Source organism: Salmo salar, chromosome 26 (genome assembly GCF_965601325.2).
Source record: "Salmo salar chromosome 26, fSalSal1, whole genome shotgun sequence".
Taxonomy (NCBI): domain Eukaryota; kingdom Metazoa; phylum Chordata; class Actinopteri; order Salmoniformes; family Salmonidae; genus Salmo; species Salmo salar.
In genome coordinates this window covers 46,183,151-46,207,663 of record NC_138316.1, presented here as the reverse complement: position 1 = coordinate 46,207,663, position 24,513 = coordinate 46,183,151, and the positions used below count along the sequence as shown (strand labels likewise).

Here is a 24,513-nt window from a genome sequence, read left to right as displayed (position 1 = left end):
TAATAGGTGAGTCTGTATCATGTCCTGTCTCTTAGTAATGTTATAGTGTATAATAGGTGAGTCTGTATCATGTCTCTTAGTAATGTTATAGAGTATAATAGGTGAGTCTGTATCATGTCTCTTAGTAATGTTATAGTGTATAATAGGTGAGTCTGTATCATGTCCTGTCTCTTAGTAATGTTATAGTGTATAATAGGTGAGTCTGTATCATGTAATATCTCTTAGTAATGTTATAGTGTATAATAGGTGAGTCTGTATCATGTCTCTTAGTAATGTTATAGTTTATAATAGGTGAGTCTGTATCATGTCTCTTAGTAATGTTATAGTTTATAATAGGTGAGTCTGTATCATGTCTCTTAGTAATGTTATAGTGTATAATAGGTGAGTCTGTATCATGTCTCTTAGTAATGTTATAGTGTATAATAGGTGAGTCTGTATCATGTCTCTTAGTAATGTTATAGTGTATAATAGGTGAGTCTGTATCATGTCTCTTAGTAATGTTATAGTGTATAATAGGTGAGTCTGTATCATGTCTCTTAGTAATGTTATAGTGTATAATAGGTGAGTCTATCATGTCTCTTAGTAATGTTATAGTGTATAATAGGTGAGTTTGTATCATGTCTCTTAGTAATGTTATAGTTTATAATAGGTGAGTCTGTATCATGTCTCTTAGTAATGTTATAGTGTATAATAGGTGAGTCTGTATCATGTAATATCTCTTAGTATTGTTATAGTGTATAATAGGTGAGTCTGTATCATGTCTCTTAGTAATGTTATAGTGTATAATAGGTGAGTCTGTATCATGTAATATCTCTTAGTAATGTTATAGTGTATAATAGGTGAGTCTGTATCATGTCTCTTTGTAATGTTATAGTGTATAATAGGTGAGTCTGTATCATGTAATATCTCTTAGTAATGTTATAGTGTATAATAGGTGAGTCTGTATCATGTCTCTTAGTAATGTTATAGTGTATAATAGGTGAGTCTGTATCATGTCTCTTAGTAATGTTATAGTGTATAATAGGTGAGTCTGTATCATGTCTCTTAGTAATGTTATAGTGTATAATAGGTGAGTCTGTATCATGTCTCTTAGTAATGCTATAGTGTATAATAGGTGAGTCTGTATCATGTCTCTTAGTAATGTTATAGTGTATAATAGGTGAGTCTGTATCATGTCTCTTAGTAATGTTATAGTTTATAATAGGTGAGTCTGTATCATGTCTCTTAGTAATGTTATAGTGTATAATAGGTGAGTCTGTATCATGTAATATCTCTTAGTAATGTTAGTGTATAATAGGTGAGTCTGTATCATGTCTCTTAGTAATGTTATAGTGTATAATAGGTGAGTCTGTATCATGTCTCTTAGTAATGTTATAGTGTATAATAGGTGAGTCTGTATCATGTCTCTTAGTAATGTTATAGTGTATAATAGGTGAGTCTGTATCATGTCTCTTAGTAATGTTATAGTGTATAATAGGTGAGTCTGTATCATGTCCTGTCTCTTAGTAATGTTATAGTGTATAATAGGTGAGTCTGTATCATGTCTCTTAGTAATGTTATAGTTTATAATAGGTGAGTCTGTATCATGTCTCTTAGTAATGTTATAGTGTATAATAGGTGAGTCTGTATCATGTCCTGTCTCTTAGTAATGTTATAGTGTATAATAGGTGAGTCTGTATCATGTCTCTTAGTAATGTTATAGTGTATAATAGGTGAGTCTGTATCATGTCCTGTCTCTTAGTAATGTTATAGTGTATAATAGGTGAGTCTGTATCATGTAATATCTCTTAGTAATGTTATAGTGTATAATAGGTGAGTCTGTATCATGTCTCTTAGTAATGTTATAGTTTATAATAGGTGAGTCTGTATCATGTCTCTTAGTAATGTTATAGTGTATAATAGGTGAGTCTGTATCATGTCTCTTAGTAATGTTATAGTGTATAATAGGTGAGTCTGTATCATGTCTCTTAGTAATGTTATAGTTTATAATAGGTGAGTCTGAATCATGTCTCTTAGTAATGTTATAGTGTATAATAGGTGAGTCTGTATTATGTCTCTTAGTAATGTTATAGTGTATAATAGGTGAGTCTGTATCATGTAATATCTCTTAGTAATGTTATAGTGTATAATAGGTGAGTCTGTATCATGTCCTGTCTCTTAGTAATGTTATAGTGTATAATAGGTGAGTCTGTATCATGTCTCTTAGTAATGTTATAGTGTATAATAGGTGAGTCTGTATCATGTCTCTTAGTAATGTTATAGTGTATAATAGGTGAGTCTGTATCATGTATATCTCTTAGTAATGTTATAGTGTATAATAGGTGAGTCTGTATCATGTCTCTTAGTAATGTTATAGTGTATAATAGGTGAGTCTGTATCATGTCTCTTAGTAATGTTATAGTTTATAATAGGTGAGTCTGTATCATGTCTCTTAGTAATGTTATAGTGTATAATAGGTGAGTCTGTATCATGTAATATCTCTTAGTAATGTTATAGTGTATAATAGGTGAGTCTGTATCATGTAATATCTCTTAGTAATGTTATAGTGTATAATAGGTGAGTCTGTATCATGTCTCTTAGTAATGTTATAGTGTATAATAGGTGAGTCTGTATCATGTAATATCTCTTAGTAATGTTATAGTGTATAATAGGTGAGTCTGTATCATGTCTCTTTGTAATGTTATAGTGTATAATAGGTGAGTCTGTATCATGTAATATCTCTTAGTAATGTTATAGTGTATAATAGGTGAGTCTGTATCATGTCTCTTAGTAATGTTATAGTGTATAATAGGTGAGTCTGTATCATGTCTCTTAGTAATGTTATAGTGTATAATAGGTGAGTCTGTATCATGTCTCTTAGTAATGTTATAGTGTATAATAGGTGAGTCTGTATCATGTCTCTTAGTAATGCTATAGTGTATAATAGGTGAGTCTGTATCATGTCTCTTAGTAATGTTATAGTGTATAATAGGTGAGTCTGTATCATGTCTCTTAGTAATGTTATAGTTTATAATAGGTGAGTCTGTATCATGTCTCTTAGTAATGTTATAGTGTATAATAGGTGAGTCTGTATCATGTAATATCTCTTAGTAATGTTAGTGTATAATAGGTGAGTCTGTATCATGTCTCTTAGTAATGTTATAGTGTATAATAGGTGAGTCTGTATCATGTCTCTTAGTAATGTCATAGTTTATAATAGGTGAGTCTGTATCATGTCCTGTCTCTTAGTAATGTTATAGTGTATAATAGGTGAGTCTGTATCATGACTCTTAGTAATGTTATAGTGTATAATAGGTGAGTCTGTATCATGTCTCTTAGTAATGTTATAGTGTATAATAGGTGAGTCTGTATCATGTCTCTTAGTAATGTTATAGTGTATAATAGGTGAGTCTGTATCATGTCCTGTCTCTTAGTAATGTTATAGTGTATAATAGGTGAGCCTGTATCATGTCTCTTAGTAATGTTATAGTTTGTAATAGGTGAGTCTGTATCATGTCTCTTAGTAATGTTATAGTGTATAATAGGTGAGTCTGTATCATGTCCTGTCTCTTAGTAATGTTATAGAGTATAATAGGTGAGTCTGTATCATGTCTCTTAGTAATGTTATAGTGTATAATAGGTGAGTCTGTATCATGTCCTGTCTCTTAGTAATGTTATAGTGTATAATAGGTGAGTCTGTATCATGTAATATCTCTTAGTAATGTTATAGTGTATAATAGGTGAGTCTGTATCATGTCTCTTAGTAATGTTATAGTTTATAATAGGTGAGTCTGTATCATGTCTCTTAGTAATGTTATAGTGTTTAATAGGTGAGTCTGAATCATGTCTCTTAGTAATGTTATAGTGTATAATAGGTGAGTCTGTATCATGTCTCTTAGTAATGTTATAGTTTATAATAGGTGAGTCTGAATCATGTCTCTTAGTAATGTTATAGTGTATAATAGGTGAGTCTGTATTATGTCTCTTAGTAATGTTATAGTGTATAATAGGTGAGTCTGTATCATGTAATATCTCTTAGTAATGTTATAGTGTATAATAGGTGAGTCTGTATCATGTCCTGTCTCTTAGTAATGTTATAGTGTATAATAGGTGAGTCTGTATCATGTCTCTTAGTAATGTTATAGTGTATAATAGGTGAGTCTGTATCATGTCTCTTAGTAATGTTATAGTGTATAATAGGTGAGTCTGTATCATGTAATATCTCTTAGTAATGTTATAGTGTATAATAGGTGAGTCTGTATCATGTCTCTTAGTAATGTTATAGTGTATAATAGGTGAGTCTGTATCATGTAATATCTCTTAGTAATGTTATAGTGTATAATAGGTGAGTCTGTATCATGTCTATTAGTAATGTTATAGTGTATAATAGGTGAGTCTGTATCATGTCTCTTAGTAATGTTATAGTGTATAATAGGTGAGTCTGTATCATGTCTCTTAGTAATGTTATAGTTTATAATAGGTGAGTCTGTATCATGTCTCTTAGTAATGTTATAGTTTATAATAGGTGAGTCTGTATCATGTCTCTTAGTAATGTTATAGTGTATAATAGGTGAGTCTGTATCATGTCTCTTAGTAATGTTATAGTTTATAATAGGTGAGTCTGTATCATGTAATATCTCTTAGTAATGTTATAGTGTATAATAGGTGAGTCTGTATCATGTCTCTTAGTAATGTTATAGTGTATAATAGGTGAGTCTGTATCATGTAATATCTCTTAGTAATGTTATAGTGTATAATAGGTGAGTCTGTATCATGTCTCTTTGTAATGTTATAGTGTATAATAGGTGAGTCTGTATCATGTAATATCTCTTAGTAATGTTATAGTGTATAATAGGTGAGTCTGTATCATGTCTCTTAGTAATGTTATAGTGTATAATAGGTGAGTCTGTATCATGTCTCTTAGTAATGTTATAGTGTATAATAGGTGAGTCTGTATCATGTCTCTTAGTAATGTTATAGTGTATAATAGGTGAGTCTGTATCATGTCTCTTAGTAATGCTATAGTGTATAATAGGTGAGTCTGTATCATGTCTCTTAGTAATGTTATAGTGTATAATAGGTGAGTCTGTATCATGTCTCTTAGTAATGTTATAGTTTATAATAGGTGAGTCTGTATCATGTCTCTTAGTAATGTTATAGTGTATAATAGGTGAGTCTGTATCATGTAATATCTCTTAGTAATGTTAGTGTATAATAGGTGAGTCTGTATCATGTCTCTTAGTAATGTTATAGTGTATAATAGGTGAGTCTGTATCATGTCTCTTAGTAATGTCATAGTTTATAATAGGTGAGTCTGTATCATGTCCTGTCTCTTAGTAATGTTATAGTGTATAATAGGTGAGTCTGTATCATGACTCTTAGTAATGTTATAGTGTATAATAGGTGAGTCTGTATCATGTCTCTTAGTAATGTTATAGTGTATAATAGGTGAGTCTGTATCATGTCTCTTAGTAATGTTATAGTGTATAATAGGTGAGTCTGTATCATGTCCTGTCTCTTAGTAATGTTATAGTGTATAATAGGTGAGCCTGTATCATGTCTCTTAGTAATGTTATAGTTTGTAATAGGTGAGTCTGTATCATGTCTCTTAGTAATGTTATAGTGTATAATAGGTGAGTCTGTATCATGTCCTGTCTCTTAGTAATGTTATAGAGTATAATAGGTGAGTCTGTATCATGTCTCTTAGTAATGTTATAGTGTATAATAGGTGAGTCTGTATCATGTCCTGTCTCTTAGTAATGTTATAGTGTATAATAGGTGAGTCTGTATCATGTAATATCTCTTAGTAATGTTATAGTGTATAATAGGTGAGTCTGTATCATGTCTCTTAGTAATGTTATAGTTTATAATAGGTGAGTCTGTATCATGTCTCTTAGTAATGTTATAGTGTTTAATAGGTGAGTCTGAATCATGTCTCTTAGTAATGTTATAGTGTATAATAGGTGAGTCTGTATCATGTCTCTTAGTAATGTTATAGTTTATAATAGGTGAGTCTGAATCATGTCTCTTAGTAATGTTATAGTGTATAATAGGTGAGTCTGTATTATGTCTCTTAGTAATGTTATAGTGTATAATAGGTGAGTCTGTATCATGTAATATCTCTTAGTAATGTTATAGTGTATAATAGGTGAGTCTGTATCATGTCCTGTCTCTTAGTAATGTTATAGTGTATAATAGGTGAGTCTGTATCATGTCTCTTAGTAATGTTATAGTGTATAATAGGTGAGTCTGTATCATGTCTCTTAGTAATGTTATAGTGTATAATAGGTGAGTCTGTATCATGTAATATCTCTTAGTAATGTTATAGTGTATAATAGGTGAGTCTGTATCATGTCTCTTAGTAATGTTATAGTGTATAATAGGTGAGTCTGTATCATGTAATATCTCTTAGTAATGTTATAGTGTATAATAGGTGAGTCTGTATCATGTCTATTAGTAATGTTATAGTGTATAATAGGTGAGTCTGTATCATGTCTCTTAGTAATGTTATAGTGTATAATAGGTGAGTCTGTATCATGTCTCTTAGTAATGTTATAGTTTATAATAGGTGAGTCTGTATCATGTCTCTTAGTAATGTTATAGTTTATAATAGGTGAGTCTGTATCATGTCTCTTAGTAATGTTATAGTGTATAATAGGTGAGTCTGTATCATGTCTCTTAGTAATGTTATAGTTTATAATAGGTGAGTCTGTATCATGTCTCTTAGTAATGTTATAGTGTATAATAGGTGAGTCTGTATCATGTCTCTTAGTAATGTTATAGTGTATAATAGGTGAGTCTGTATCATGTCCTGTCTCTTAGTAATGTTATAGTGTATAATAGGTGAGTCTGTATCATGTCTCTTAGTAATGTTATAGTGTATAATAGGTGAGTCTGTATCATGTCTCTTAGTAATGTTATAGTGTATAATAGGTGAGTCTGTATCATGTCTCTTAGTAATGTTATAGTTTATAATAGGTGAGTCTGTATCATGTCTCTTAGTAATGTTATAGTGTATAATAGGTGAGTCTGTATCATGTCTCTTAGTAATGTTATAGTGTATAATAGGTGAGTCTGTATCATGTCCGGTCTCTTAGTAATGTTATAGTGTATAATAGGTGAGTCTGTATCATGTAATATCTCTTAGTAATGTTATAGTGTATAATAGGTGAGTCTGTATCATGTCTCTTAGTAATGTTATAGTGTATAATAGGTGAGTCTGTATCATGTAATATCTCTTAGTAATGTTATAGTGTATAATAGGTGAGTCTGTATCATGTCTATTAGTAATGTTATAGTGTATAATAGGTGAGTCTGTATCATGTCTCTTAGTAATGTTATAGTGTATAATAGGTGAGTCTGTATCATGTCTCTTAGTAATGTTATAGTGTATAATAGGTGAGTCTGTATCATGTCTCTTAGTAATGTTATAGTTTATAATAGGTGAGTCTGTATCATGTCTCTTAGTAATGTTATAGTGTATAATAGGTGAGTCTGTATCATGTCTCTTAGTAATGTTATAGTGTATAATAGGTGAGTCTGTATCATGTCTCTTAGTAATGGTATAGTGTATAATAGGTGAGTCTGTATCATGTCTCTTAGTAATATTATAGTTTATAATAGGTGAGTCTGTATCATGTCTCTTAGTAATGTTATAGTGTATAATAGGTGAGTCTGTATCATGTCTCTTAGTAATGTTATAGTGTATAATAGGTGAGTCTGTATCATGTCCTGTCTCTTAGTAATGTTATAGTGTATAATAGGTGAGTCTGTATCATGTCTCTTAGTAATGTTATAGTGTATAATAGGTGAGTCTGTATCATGTCTCTTAGTAATGTTATAGTGTATAATAGGTGAGTCTGTATCATGTCTCTTAGTAATGTTATAGTTTATAATAGGTGAGTCTGTATCATGTCTCTTAGTAATGTTATAGTGTATAATAGGTGAGTCTGTATCATGACTCTTAGTAATGTTATAGTGTATAATAGGTGAGTCTGTATCATGTCTCTTAGTAATGTTATAGTGTTTAATAGGTGAGCCTGTATCATGTCTCTTAGTAATGTTATAGTTTATAATAGGTGAGTCTGTATCATGTCTCTTAGTAATGTTATAGTGTATAATAGGTGAGTCTGTATCATGTCCGGTCTCTTAGTAATGTTATAGTGTATAATAGGTGAGTCTGTATCATGTAATATCTCTTAGTAATGTTATAGTGTATAATAGGTGAGTCTGTATCATGTCTCTTAGTAATGTTATAGTTTATAATAGGTGAGTCTGTATCATGTCTCTTAGTAATGTTATAGTTTATAATAGGTGAGTCTGTATCATGTCTCTTAGTAATGTTATAGTGTATAATAGGTGAGTCTGTATCATGTCCTGTCTCTTAGTAATGTTATAGTGTATAATAGGTGAGTCTGTATCATGTCTCTTAGTAATGTTATAGAGTATAATAGGTGAGTCTGTATCATGTCTCTTAGTAATGTTATAGTGTATAATAGGTGAGTCTGTATCATGTCCTGTCTCTTAGTAATGTTATAGTGTATAATAGGTGAGTCTGTATCATGTAATATCTCTTAGTAATGTTATAGTGTATAATAGGTGAGTCTGTATCATGTCTCTTAGTAATGTTATAGTTTATAATAGGTGAGTCTGTATCATGTCTCTTAGTAATGTTATAGTGTATAATAGGTGAGTCTGTATCATGTCTCTTAGTAATGTTATAGTGTATAATAGGTGAGTCTGTATCATGTCTCTTAGTAATGTTATAGTGTATAATAGGTGAGTCTGTATCATGTCTCTTAGTAATGTTATAGTGTATAATAGGTGAGTCTGTATCATGTCTCTTAGTAATGTTATAGTGTATAATAGGTGAGTCTATCATGTCTCTTAGTAATGTTATAGTGTATAATAGGTGAGTTTGTATCATGTCTCTTAGTAATGTTATAGTTTATAATAGGTGAGTCTGTATCATGTCTCTTAGTAATGTTATAGTGTATAATAGGTGAGTCTGTATCATGTAATATCTCTTAGTATTGTTATAGTGTATAATAGGTGAGTCTGTATCATGTCTCTTAGTAATGTTATAGTGTATAATAGGTGAGTCTGTATCATGTAATATCTCTTAGTAATGTTATAGTGTATAATAGGTGAGTCTGTATCATGTCTCTTTGTAATGTTATAGTGTATAATAGGTGAGTCTGTATCATGTAATATCTCTTAGTAATGTTATAGTGTATAATAGGTGAGTCTGTATCATGTCTCTTAGTAATGTTATAGTGTATAATAGGTGAGTCTGTATCATGTAATATCTCTTAGTAATGTTAGTGTATAATAGGTGAGTCTGTATCATGTCTCTTAGTAATGTTATAGTGTATAATAGGTGAGTCTGTATCATGTCTCTTAGTAATGTCATAGTTTATAATAGGTGAGTCTGTATCATGTCCTGTCTCTTAGTAATGTTATAGTGTATAATAGGTGAGTCTGTATCATGTCTCTTAGTAATGTTATAGTGTATAATAGGTGAGTCTGTATCATGTCTCTTAGTAATGTTATAGTGTATAATAGGTGAGTCTGTATCATGTCCTGTCTCTTAGTAATGTTATAGTGTATAATAGGTGAGTCTGTATCATGACTCTTAGTAATGTTATAGTGTATAATAGGTGAGTCTGTATCATGTCTCTTAGTAATGTTATAGTGTATAATAGGTGAGTCTGTATCATGTCTCTTAGTAATGTTATAGTGTATAATAGGTGAGTCTGTATCATGTCCTGTCTCTTAGTAATGTTATAGTGTATAATAGGTGAGCCTGTATCATGTCTCTTAGTAATGTTATAGTTTGTAATAGGTGAGTCTGTATCATGTCTCTTAGTAATGTTATAGTGTATAATAGGTGAGTCTGTATCATGTCCTGTCTCTTAGTAATGTTATAGAGTATAATAGGTGAGTCTGTATCATGTCTCTTAGTAATGTTATAGTGTATAATAGGTGAGTCTGTATCATGTCCTGTCTCTTAGTAATGTTATAGTGTATAATAGGTGAGTCTGTATCATGTAATATCTCTTAGTAATGTTATAGTGTATAATAGGTGAGTCTGTATCATGTCTCTTAGTAATGTTATAGTTTATAATAGGTGAGTCTGTATCATGTCTCTTAGTAATGTTATAGTGTTTAATAGGTGAGTCTGAATCATGTCTCTTAGTAATGTTATAGTGTATAATAGGTGAGTCTGTATCATGTCTCTTAGTAATGTTATAGTTTATAATAGGTGAGTCTGAATCATGTCTCTTAGTAATGTTATAGTGTATAATAGGTGAGTCTGTATTATGTCTCTTAGTAATGTTATAGTGTATAATAGGTGAGTCTGTATCATGTAATATCTCTTAGTAATGTTATAGTGTATAATAGGTGAGTCTGTATCATGTCCTGTCTCTTAGTAATGTTATAGTGTATAATAGGTGAGTCTGTATCATGTCTCTTAGTAATGTTATAGTGTATAATAGGTGAGTCTGTATCATGTCTCTTAGTAATGTTATAGTGTATAATAGGTGAGTCTGTATCATGTAATATCTCTTAGTAATGTTATAGTGTATAATAGGTGAGTCTGTATCATGTCTCTTAGTAATGTTATAGTGTATAATAGGTGAGTCTGTATCATGTAATATCTCTTAGTAATGTTATAGTGTATAATAGGTGAGTCTGTATCATGTCTCTTAGTAATGTTATAGTGTATAATAGGTGAGTCTGTATCATGTCTCTTAGTAATGTTATAGTGTATAATAGGTGAGTCTGTATCATGTCTCTTAGTAATGTTATAGTTTATAATAGGTGAGTCTGTATCATGTCTCTTAGTAATGTTATAGTGTATAATAGGTGAGTCTGTATCATGTCTCTTAGTAATGTTATAGTTTATAATAGGTGAGTCTGTATCATGTCTCTTAGTAATGTTATAGTGTATAATAGGTGAGTCTGTATCATGTCTCTTAGTAATGTTATAGTGTATAATAGGTGAGTCTGTATCATGTCCTGTCTCTTAGTAATGTTATAGTGTATAATAGGTGAGTCTGTATCATGTCTCTTAGTAATGTTATAGTGTATAATAGGTGAGTCTGTATCATGTCTCTTAGTAATGTTATAGTGTATAATAGGTGAGTCTGTATCATGTCTCTTAGTAATGTTATAGTGTATAATAGGTGAGTCTGTATCATGTCTCTTAGTAATGTTATAGTGTATAATAGGTGAGTCTGTATCATGTCTCTTAGTAATGTTATAGTGTATAATAGGTGAGTCTGTATCATGTCCGGTCTCTTAGTAATGTTATAGTGTATAATAGGTGAGTCTGTATCATGTAATATCTCTTAGTAATGTTATAGTGTATAATAGGTGAGTCTGTATCATGTCTCTTAGTAATGTTATAGTGTATAATAGGTGAGTCTGTATCATGTCTCTTAGTAATGTTATAGTGTATAATAGGTGAGTCTGTATCATGTCTCTTAGTAATGTTATAGTGTATAATAGGTGAGTCTGTATCATGTCTCTTAGTAATGTTATAGTGTATAATAGGTGAGTCTGTATCATGTCCTGTCTCTTAGTAATGTTATAGTTTATAATAGGTGAGTCTGTATCATGTCTCTTAGTAATGTTATAGTGTATAATAGGTGAGTCTGTATCATGTCTCTTAGTAATGTTATAGTTTATAATAGGTGAGTCTGTATCATGTCTCTTAGTAATGTTATAGTGTATAATAGGTGAGTCTGTATCATGTCTCTTTAGTAATGTTATAGTGTATAATAGGTGAGTCTGTATCATGTAATATCTCTTAGTAATGTTATAGTGTATAATAGGTGAGTCTGTATCATGTCTCTTAGTAATGTTATAGTGTATAATAGGTGAGTCTGTATCATGTCTCTTAGTAATGTTATAGTGTATAATAGGTGAGTCTGTATCATGTCTCTTAGTAATGTTATAGTGTATAATAGGTGAGTCTGTATCATGTAATATCTCTTAGTATTGTTATAGTGTATAATAGGTGAGTCTGTATCATGTCTCTTAGTAATGTTATAGTGTATAATAGGTGAGTCTGTATCATGTAATATCTCTTAGTAATGTTATAGTGTATAATAGGTGAGTCTGTATCATGTCTCTTTGTAATGTTATAGTGTATAATAGGTGAGTCTGTATCATGTAATATCTCTTAGTAATGTTATAGTGTATAATAGGTGAGTCTGTATCATGTCTCTTAGTAATGTTATAGTGTATAATAGGTGAGTCTGTATCATGTCTCTTAGTAATGTTATAGTGTATAATAGGTGAGTCTGTATCATGTCTCTTAGTAATGTTATAGTGTATAATAGGTGAGTCTGTATCATGTCTCTTAGTAATGTTATAGTGTATAATAGGTGAGTCTGTATCATGTCTCTTAGTAATGTTATAGTGTATAATAGGTGAGTCTGTATCATGTCTCTTAGTAATGTTATAGTGTATAATAGGTGAGTCTGTATCATGTCTCTTAGTAATGTTATAGTGTATAATAGGTGAGTCTGTATCATGTCTCTTAGTAATGTTATAGTGTATAATAGGTGAGTCTGTATCATGTCTCTTAGTAATGTTATAGTGTATAATAGGTGAGTCTGTATCATGTCTCTTAGTAATGTTATAGTGTATAATAGGTGAGTCTGTATCATGTCTCTTAGTAATGTTATAGTGTATAATAGGTGAGTCTGTATCATGTCTCTTAGTAATGTTATAGTGTATAATAGGTGAGTCTGTATCATGTCTCTTAGTAATGTTATAGTGTATAATAGGTGAGTCTGTATCATGTAATCTCTTAGTAATGTTATAGTGTATAATAGGTGAGTCTGTATCATGTCTCTTAGTAATGTTATAGTGTATAATAGGTGAGTCTGTATCATGTAATATCTCTTAGTAATGTTAGTGTATAATAGGTGAGTCTGTATCATGTCTCTTAGTAATGTTATAGTGTATAATAGGTGAGTCTGTATCATGTCTCTTAGTAATGTCATAGTTTATAATAGGTGAGTCTGTATCATGTCCTGTCTCTTAGTAATGTTATAGTGTATAATAGGTGAGTCTGTATCATGTCTCTTAGTAATGTTATAGTGTATAATAGGTGAGTCTGTATCATGTCTCTTAGTAATGTTATAGTGTATAATAGGTGAGTCTGTATCATGTCCTGTCTCTTAGTAATGTTATAGTGTATAATAGGTGAGTCTGTATCATGACTCTTAGTAATGTTATAGTGTATAATAGGTGAGTCTGTATCATGTCTCTTAGTAATGTTATAGTGTATAATAGGTGAGTCTGTATCATGTCTCTTAGTAATGTTATAGTGTATAATAGGTGAGTCTGTATCATGTCCTGTCTCTTAGTAATGTTATAGTGTATAATAGGTGAGCCTGTATCATGTCTCTTAGTAATGTTATAGTTTGTAATAGGTGAGTCTGTATCATGTCTCTTAGTAATGTTATAGTGTATAATAGGTGAGTCTGTATCATGTCCTGTCTCTTAGTAATGTTATAGAGTATAATAGGTGAGTCTGTATCATGTCTCTTAGTAATGTTATAGTGTATAATAGGTGAGTCTGTATCATGTCCTGTCTCTTAGTAATGTTATAGTGTATAATAGGTGAGTCTGTATCATGTAATATCTCTTAGTAATGTTATAGTGTATAATAGGTGAGTCTGTATCATGTCTCTTAGTAATGTTATAGTTTATAATAGGTGAGTCTGTATCATGTCTCTTAGTAATGTTATAGTGTTTAATAGGTGAGTCTGAATCATGTCTCTTAGTAATGTTATAGTGTATAATAGGTGAGTCTGTATCATGTCTCTTAGTAATGTTATAGTTTATAATAGGTGAGTCTGAATCATGTCTCTTAGTAATGTTATAGTGTATAATAGGTGAGTCTGTATTATGTCTCTTAGTAATGTTATAGTGTATAATAGGTGAGTCTGTATCATGTAATATCTCTTAGTAATGTTATAGTGTATAATAGGTGAGTCTGTATCATGTCCTGTCTCTTAGTAATGTTATAGTGTATAATAGGTGAGTCTGTATCATGTCTCTTAGTAATGTTATAGTGTATAATAGGTGAGTCTGTATCATGTCTCTTAGTAATGTTATAGTGTATAATAGGTGAGTCTGTATCATGTAATATCTCTTAGTAATGTTATAGTGTATAATAGGTGAGTCTGTATCATGTCTCTTAGTAATGTTATAGTGTATAATAGGTGAGTCTGTATCATGTAATATCTCTTAGTAATGTTATAGTGTATAATAGGTGAGTCTGTATCATGTCTATTAGTAATGTTATAGTGTATAATAGGTGAGTCTGTATCATGTCTCTTAGTAATGTTATAGTGTATAATAGGTGAGTCTGTATCATGTCTCTTAGTAATGTTATAGTTTATAATAGGTGAGTCTGTATCATGTCTCTTAGTAATGTTATAGTGTATAATAGGTGAGTCTGTATCATGTCTCTTAGTAATGTTATAGTTTATAATAGGTGAGTCTGTATCATGTCTCTTAGTAATGTTATAGTGTATAATAGGTGAGTCTGTATCATGTCTCTTAGTAATGTTATAGTGTATAATAGGTGAGTCTGTATCATGTCCTGTCTCTTAGTAATGTTATAGTGTATAATAGGTGAGTCTGTATCATGTCTCTTAGTAATGTTATAGTGTATAATAGGTGAGTCTGTATCATGTCTCTTAGTAATGTTATAGTGTATAATAGGTGAGTCTGTATCATGTCTCTTAGTAATGTTATAGTTTATAATAGGTGAGTCTGTATCATGTCTCTTAGTAATGTTATAGTGTATAATAGGTGAGTCTGTATCATGTCTCTTAGTAATGTTATAGTGTATAATAGGTGAGTCTGTATCATGTCCGGTCTCTTAGTAATGTTATAGTGTATAATAGGTGAGTCTGTATCATGTAATATCTCTTAGTAATGTTATAGTGTATAATAGGTGAGTCTGTATCATGTCTCTTAGTAATGTTATAGTGTATAATAGGTGAGTCTGTATCATGTCTCTTAGTAATGTTATAGTGTATAATAGGTGAGTCTGTATCATGTCTCTTAGTAATGTTATAGTGTATAATAGGTGAGTCTGTATCATGACTCTTAGTAATGTTATAGTGTATAATAGGTGAGTCTGTCTCATGTCCTGTCTCTTAGTAATGTTATAGTTTATAATAGGTGAGTCTGTATCATGTCTCTTAGTAATGTTATAGTGTATAATAGGTGAGTCTGTATCATGTCTCTTAGTAATGTTATAGTGTATAATAGGTGAGTCTGTATCATGTCCTGTCTCTTAGTAATGTTATAGTGTATAATAGGTGAGTCTGTATCATGTCTCTTAGTAATGTTATAGTTTATAATAGGTGAGTCTGTATCATGTCTCTTAGTAATGTTATAGTGTATAATAGGTGAGTCTGTATCATGTCCTGTCTCTTAGTAATGTTATAGTGTATAATAGGTGAGTCTGTATCATGTCTCTTAGTAATGTTATAGAGTATAATAGGTGAGTCTGTATCATGTCTCTTAGTAATGTTATAGTTTATAATAGGTGAGTCTGTATCATGTCTCTTAGTAATGTTATAGTTTATAATAGGTGAGTCTGTATCATGTCTCTTAGTAATGTTATAGTGTATAATAGGTGAGTCTGAATCATGTCTCTTAGTAATGTTATAGTGTATAATAGGTGAGTCTGTATCATGTCTCTTAGTAATGTTATAGTGTATAATAGGTGAGTCTGTATCATGTCTCTTAGTAATGTTATAGTGTATAATAGGTGAGTCTGTATCATGTCCTGTCTCTTAGTAATGTTATAGTGTATAATAGGTGAGTCTGTATCATGTAATATCTCTTAGTAATGTTATAGTGTATAATAGGTGAGTCTGTATCATGTCTCTTAGTAATGTTATAGTTTATAATAGGTGAGTCTGTATCATGTCTCTTAGTAATGTTATAGTTTATAATAGGTGAGTCTGTATCATGTCTCTTAGTAATGTTATAGTGTATAATAGGTGAGTCTGTATCATGTCTCTTAGTAATGTTATAGTGTATAATAGGTGAGTCTGTATCATGTCTCTTAGTAATGTTATAGTGTATAATAGGTGAGTCTGTATCATGTCTCTTAGTAATGTTATAGTGTATAATAGGTGAGTCTGTATCATGTCTCTTAGTAATGTTATAGTTTATAATAGGTGAGTCTGTATCATGTCTCTTAGTAATGTTATAGTGTATAATAGGTGAGTCTGTATCATGTCTCTTAGTAATGTTATAGTTTATAATAGGTGAGTCTGTATCATGTCTCTTAGTAATGTTATAGTGTATAATAGGTGAGTCTGTATCATGTCTCTTAGTAATGCTATAGTGTATAATAGGTGAGTCTGTATCATGTCTCTTAGTAATGTTATAGTTTATAATAGGTGAGTCTGTATCATGTCTCTTAGTAATGTTATAGTGTATAATAGGTGAGTCTGTATCATGTAATATCTCTTAGTAATGTTAGTGTATAATAGGTGAGTCTGTATCATGTCTCTTAGTAATGTTATAGTGTATAATAGGTGAGTCTGTATCATGTCCTGTCTCTTAGTAATGTTATAGTGTATAATAGGTGAGTCTGTATCATGTCTCTTAGTAATGTTATAGTGTATAATAGGTGAGTCTGTATCATGTCTCTTAGTAATGTTATAGTGTATAATAGGTGAGTCTGTATCATGTCTCTTAGTAATGTTATAGTGTATAATAGGTGAGTCTGTATCATGTCTCTTAGTAATGTTAGTGTATAATAGGTGAGTCTGTATCATGTCTCTTAGTAATGTTATAGTGTATAATAGGTGAGTCTGTATCATGTCTCTTAGTAATGTCATAGTTTATAATAGGTGAGTCTGTATCATGTCCTGTCTCTTAGTAATGTTATAGTTTATAATAGGTGAGTCTGTATCATGTAATATCTCTTAGTAATGTTATAGTGTATAATAGGTGAGTCTGTATCATGTCTCTTAGTAATGTTATAGTGTATAATAGGTGAGTCTGTATCATGTCTCTTAGTAATGTTATAGTGTATAATAGGTGAGTCTGTATCATGTCTCTTAGTAATGTTATAGTTTATAATAGGTGAGTCTGTATCATGTAATATCTCTTAGTAATGTTATAGTTTATAATAGGTGAGTCTGTATCATGTAATATCTCTTAGTAATGTTATAGTGGATAATAGGTGAGTCTGTATCATGTAATATCTCTTAGTAATGTTATAGTGGATAGTAGGTGAGTCTGTATCATGTCCTGGGAGGCTGGTGCTGCAGTGACTCAATCTTTGTTCTTGGTCTGGTGTATCTACATTCACAGGGTCTAAAGGTTTCACATTGTTATATGGTCTATGGCAGTTACAAATAATGGTATTATTATGCAGTCAATTTCTTAAAATTGGTCCCAATAGCCCATTCTCAAATCTACATTGTTAGATGTATTGAAGAAGGGTTTTATTTATCTATTTTCTACTTATTCTTTAGTCTTAGTATATTTTTTCACCTTTCAACCCTTATGGTGGGTCACAACTCAACAGACACCTCAGCTGGTGGATCACAACTCAACAGACACCTCAGCTGGTGGATCACAACTCAACAGACACCTCAGCTGGTGGGTCGCAACTCAACAGACACCTCAGCTGGTGGATCACAACTCAACAGACACCTCAGCTGGTGGGTCGCAACTCAACAGACACCTCAGCTGGTGGATCACAACTCAACAGACACCTCAGCTGGTGGGTCGCGACTCAACAGACACCTCAGCTGGTGGGTCGCGATTCAACAGACACCTCAGCTGGTGGGTCGCGACTCAACAGACACCTCAGCTGGTGGGTCACGACTCAACAGACACCTCAGCTGGTGGGTCGCGACTCAACAGACACCTCAGCTGGTGGGTCACGACTCAACAGACACCTCAGCTGGTGGGTCGCGACTCAACAGACACCTCAGCTGGTGGGTCGCGACTCAACAGACACCTCAGCTGGTGGGTCGCGACTCAACAGACACCTCAGCTGGTGGGTCGCGACTCAACAGACACCTCAGCTGGTGGGTCGCAACTCAACAGACACCTCAGCTGGTGGGTCGCAACTCAACAGACACCTCAGTTGGTGGGTCACAACTCAACAGACACCTCAGTTGGTGGGTTGCGAAGCAAAATATGTGAGAACTCCTAGTCTACATAGATAGACCATATAACAATCTGAAACCTTTAGGTGGTTCATTGCACATCTTGTACTGTCTCTCTGTATTGTTATAGGACTATAATACGTGTCTGTACTGTCTCTCTCTGTATTGTTATAGGACTATAATACGTGTCTGTGTACTGTCTCTCTGTATTGTTATACAACTATAATACGTGTCTGTACTGTCTCTCTCTGTATTGTTATAGGACTATAATACGTGTCTGTGTACTGTCTCTCTGTATTGTTATAGGACTATAATACGTGTCTGTGTACTGTCTCTCTGTATTGTTATAGGGCTATAATACGTGTCTGTGTACTGTCTCTCTGTATTGTTATAGGGCTATAATACGTGTCTGTGTACTGTCTCTCTGTATTGTTATAGGGCTATAATACGTGTCTGTGTACTGTCTCTCTGTATTGTTATAGGGCTATAATACGTGTCTGTGTACTGTCTCTCTGTATTGTTATAGGGCTATAATACGTGTCTGTGTACTGTCTCTCTGTATTGTTATAGGGCTATAATACGTGTCTGTGTACTGTCTCTCTGTATTGTTATAGGACTATAATACGTGTCTGTGTACTGTCTCTCTCTGTATTGTTATAGGACTATAATACGTGTCTGTGTACTGTCTCTCTGTATTGTTATAGGACTATAATACGTGTCTGTGTACTGTCTCTCTGTATTGTTATAGGACTATAATACGTGTCTGTGTACTGTCTCTCTGTATTGTTATAGGACTATAATACGTGTCTGTGTACTGTCTCTCACTGAAGAAGTCGTACTACGGAGAAACAACTTGGAGAAGAAGACGAGAGAGGAACAGGAGGAAGAGGGAAGGAGACTGAGACAGGAGGAGGGGCTGAGGTGGCAGACGAGGAAGGAGGACATTAGGGAAGAGGAGAGCGGGCACCAGGAAGAGGGAAGGGGACAGGAGGAGGGGCTGAGGTGGCAGACGAGGAAGGAGGACTTTAGGGAAGAGGAGAGCGGGCACCAGGAAGAGGGAAGGGGACAGGAGGAGGGGCTGAGGTGGCAGACGAGGAAGGAGGACTTTAGGGAAGAAGAGAGGGGGCACCAGGAGACTGCGGAACAACAGTGCAGAGAGAAGGAGAGGGAGAGAGAGAGGGAGAAGCAATCGATGGAGGACTCCTATGGCTATACCGGCAAGGTCCAGCCTGAGACATCCATGGCAGACAGGGCAAAGTCCAAATCCACTCCTGAGCTGGACCATGTGGAGAAACCAGAGATCAAAGTGACGAGCAGTGACGGGCTGGGTGAGGCATCGTGGATAAAGGGTCAGCAGAACCTGCCCAAGGCACAGCTGGAGAGGCAGCAGATCCTGCAGGAGATGAAAAAGAAAGTCAGACTACGCAACGACAACAGCTGGATCCGCCAGTGCTCCACCAGCAAGCACCCTGCCGCCGGACCCATCAGGAAAGGCAAGTCTCTCGACAACCTGGACATCTGCTCTTCCTGGCGCTCGTCGTGGACACCGGAAAGCACCTCCTCCATCCTCAACTACAGTTGGCCTCACTCTGCCCTCAACACCAACATCGGCGGGGTCAGAGGTCATTCCGGCTCAGCCACGAAGTCCTCTCTCTCCATGAGCTCCCTCAGAGGAGCCGGGGTTGGAAGCAACCAGCGCTCTCCCTCACCTCTTCCCCTTCTACTGGCCCCAAGTCTCAGTCATTCCTATCCGTGCATGAAAGCAGCAGGACAGTGAATGGCAAGAGAATCTGTACTTTCTGTGACACGGCACTGGTCAAGGGAGCCGCCATGGTCATCGAGTCCCTGGGGCTCGTTTATCATTTGACCTGTTTCAAGTGCATCAACTGTAAGTCTGAGCTGCTGGGCGCATCGGAGGTCGGAGCGGAGGGCAGAATACGGAACCTACGGCTCTTCTGTGACTCCTGCTACATGATTCAAAAGTGGACAGTCAACCTCCGTGAGAAATCAGTCAAAAGATTTTCAGAAGTAAAGCAAGATACACCAGCAGTGTTGTTTCCAAAGGGAGCAAATGAAACATAGTGGGCAGAACAAGGAGTTTCAAGTTTAGTTTTAATGTCACATGCACAGGATGAAGCAGGTCTAAAACAGTACAGTGAAATGTTAACTTGTGAGCTCTTTCCCATCAATGCACAATAAAGCCAGTGAGATAGAAATAAAACAGGACATGAGAAGAAACATGAGGATGCTGTTAAATACAGGTCCGAATTACAGGTCTGATATACAGGTCTCTGATATACAGGTACGAATTACAGGTCTCTGATATACAGGGGTCTGATATACAGGTCTCTGATATACAGGTACGAATTACAGGTCTCTGATATACAGGGGTCCGATATACAGGTCCGATATACAGGGGTCTGATATACAGGGGTTCGATATACAGGTCCGATATACAGGGGTCTGATATACAGGGGTCTGATATACAGGTCCGAATTACAGGTCTGATATACAGGTCCGATATACAGGGGTCTGATATACAGGGGTCTGATATACAGGTCCGAATTACAGGTCTGATATACAGGTCTCTGATATACAGGTCTGATATACAGGGGTCTGATATACAGGTCCGATATACATACAGGTCCGATATACAGGGGTCCAATATACAGGTCTGATATACAGGGGTTCGATATACAGGTCTGATATACAGGTCCAATATACAGGTCCGATATACAGGGGTCCGATATACAGGTCTGATATACAGGGGTCTGATATACAGGTCCGATATACAGGGGTCTGATTTACAGGGGTCTGATATACAGGGGTCTGATATACAGGTCCGAATTACAGGTCTGATATACAGGTCTCTGATATACAGGTCTGATATACAGGGGTCTGATATACAGGTCCGATATACATACAGGTCCGATATACAGGGGTCCGATATACAGGGGTCCGATATACAGGGGTCTGATTTACAGGGGTCTGATTTACAGGGGTCCGATATACAGGGGTTCGATATACAGGTCCGATATACAGGTCCGATATACATACAGGTCTGATATACAGGTCCGATATACAGGTCCGATATACAGGTCCGATATACAGGGGTCCGATATACAGGGGTCCGATATACAGGTCTGATATACAGGGGTCTGATATACAGGTCTGATATACATACAGGTCCGATATACAAGTTCGATATACAGGGGTCTGATATACAGGGGCCCGATATACAGGTCCGATATACATACAGGTCTGATATACAGGGGTCCGCTATACAGGTCCGATATACATACAGGTCTGATATACAGGGGTCCGATATACACGTCCGATATACATACAGGTCTGATATACAGGGGTCCGATATACAGGGGTCCGATATACAGGGGTGCGATATACAGGGGTCCGATATACAGGTCCGATATACAGGGGTCCGATATACAGGGGTCCGATATACAGGGGTCCGATATACAGGGGTCCGATATACAGGTCTGATATACAGGTCTGATATACAGGACTGATATACAGGTCTGACATACAGGGGCCGATATACAGGGGCCGATATACACACAGGTCTGATATACAGGTCTGATATACAGGGGTCCGATATACAGGGGTCCGATATACAGGGGTCTGATATACAGGGGTCCGATATACAGGTCCGATATACATACAGGTCTGATATACAGGGGTCCGATATACAGGGGTTCGATATACAGGGGTCCGATATACAGGGGTCTGATATACAGGGGTCCAATATACAGGGGTCCAATATACAGGGGTCCAATATACAGGTGTAATATCTAGGGGTCTGATATATAGGTCCGATATACAGGGGTCCGATATACAGGTGTAATATACATGTCCGATATACAGGTCCGATATACAGGTGTAATATACATGTCCGATATACAGGTCCGATATACAGGTCTGATATACAGGGGTCCGATATACAGGTCTGATATACAGGGGTCTGATATACAGGTCTGATATACAGGAGTAATATACATGTCCGATATACAGGTCCGATATACAGGTCCGATATACAGGTCCGATATACAGGGGTCTGATATACAGGGGTCTGATATACAGGTCCGATATACAGGTCCGATATACAGGGGTCTGATATACAGGTCTGATATACAGGGGTCTGATATACAGGTCCGATATACAGGTGTAATATACAGGTCTGATATACAGGGGTCTGATATATAGGGGTCTGATATATAGGGGTCTGATATACAGGTGTAATATACATGTCCGATATACAGGTCCGATATACAGGTTCGATATACAGGTCCGATATACAGGTCTGATAATACAGGGGTCTGATAATACAGGGGTCTGATATACAGGTCCGATATACAGGTGTAATATACAGGTCTGATATACAGGGGTCTGATATATAGGGGTCTGATATATAGGGGTCTGATATACAGGTGTAATATACATGTCCGATATACAGGTCCGATATACAGGTTCGATATACAGGTCCGATATACAGGTCTGATAATACAGGGGTCTGATATACAGGGGTCTGATATACAGGTCTGATATACAGGGGTCTGATATACAGGTCTGATATACAGGGGTCTGATATACAGGGGTCTGATATACAGGTGTAATATACAGGTCTGATATACAGGTCTGATATACAGGGGGCTGATATACAGGTCCGATATACAGGGGTCCGATATACAGGTCCGATATACATACAGGTCTGATATACAGGTCCGATATACAGGTCCGATATACAGGGGTCCGATATACAGGGGTCCGATATACAGGTGTAATATACAGGTCCGATATACAGGGGTCTGATATACAGGTGTAATATACAGGTCTGATATACAGGGGTCTGATATACAGGTCTGATATACATACAGGTCCGATATACAAGTCCGATATACAGGGGTCCGATATACAGGTCCGATATACATACAGGGGTCCGATATACAGGTCTGATATACAGGGGTCCGATATACAGGGGTCCGATATACAGGGGTAATATACAGGGGTCTGATATACAGGGGTCCGATATACAGGTCCGATATACAGGGGTCCGATATACAGGTGTAATATACAGGGGTCCGATATACAGGTCCAGTATACAGGTGTAATATACAGGGGTCCGATATACAGGTCTGATATACAGGGGTCTGATATACAGGTCTGATATACAGGGGTCTGATATACAGGTCTGATATACAGGTGTAATATACAGGGGTCTGATATACAGGGGTCTGATATACAGGGGTCCGATATACAGGTCTGATATACGGGTCTGATATACAGGGGTCTGATATACAGGGGTCTGATATACAGGGGTCCGATATACATGTCCGATATACAGGTCTGATATACAGGTCCGATATACAGGTCTGATATACAGGTCTGATATACAGGGGTCAGATATACAGGTGTAATATACAGGTCTGATATACAGGTCTGATATACAGGGGTCTGATATACAGGGGTCCGATACAGGTGTAATATACAGGTCTGATATACAGGGGTCTTATATACAGGGGTCTGATATACAGGTCTGATATACAGGTCTGATATACAGGTGTAATATACAGGTCTGATATACAGGGGTCTGATATACAGGGGTCTGATATACAGGTCTGATATACAGGTGTAATATACAGGTCTGATATACAGGGGTCTGATATACAGGTCCGATATACAGGGGTCTGATATACAAGTGTAATATACAGGGGTCCGATATACAGGTCCGATATACAGGGGTCTGATATACAGGTCCGATATACAGGTCTGATATGACCTGAGAATAGGCATAGAGTCAGTGCAGATAGTCTGTGGTAGAGAGGAAGGGCATTAGTAGTTATCTATAACAGTTTTATGCTCTCCAACAGTCTTATGGCCTGGGGAAAGAAGCTACACTGAACAAAATTATAAATGCAACATGTAAAGTCTTGGTCCCATGTTTCATGAGCTCAAATAAAAGATCCCAGAAGTGTTCAATATGCACAAAAAGCTTATTTCTCTCAAATGTATTTACATCTGTGTTAGTGAGCATTTCTCCTTTGCCAAGATAATCCATCCACCTGACAGGTGTGACATATCAAGAAGCTTATTAAACAGCATGATCATTACACAGGTGCCCCTTGTGCTGGGTACAATAAAAGGCCACTCTAAAATGTGCAGTTTTGTCACAGATGTCTTAAGTTGAGGGAGCGTGCAATTGGCATGCTGACTGCAGGGATGTCCAGCAGAGCTGTTGGCAGAGTTTCACGTTCATTTCTCTACCATAAACTGCCTCCAAAGTCATTTTAGAGAATTTGGCCAACCGGCCTCACATCCACAGACCACGTGTATGGCGTCG

At 35.2% G+C, this 24,513-nt stretch overlaps 1 protein-coding gene across 1 annotated transcript in view; it reads left to right on the top strand.

Annotated features, from left to right (window-relative positions):
- Positions 1 to 24,264, top strand: part of LOC123725166 (LIM domain only protein 7-like) — a 34,814-nt gene extending 10,550 nt beyond the window's left edge. Inside the window, exon 2 of the mRNA XM_082969775.1 lies at positions 18,951 to 24,264. Coding sequence (XP_082825901.1) covers positions 19,351 to 19,935 — 585 coding nt within the window. The 5' untranslated portion in view covers positions 18,951 to 19,350 and the 3' untranslated portion in view covers positions 19,936 to 24,264. The remainder of the gene's footprint in view (positions 1 to 18,950) is intronic.
- Positions 24,265 to 24,513: the final 249 nt, after the last annotated feature.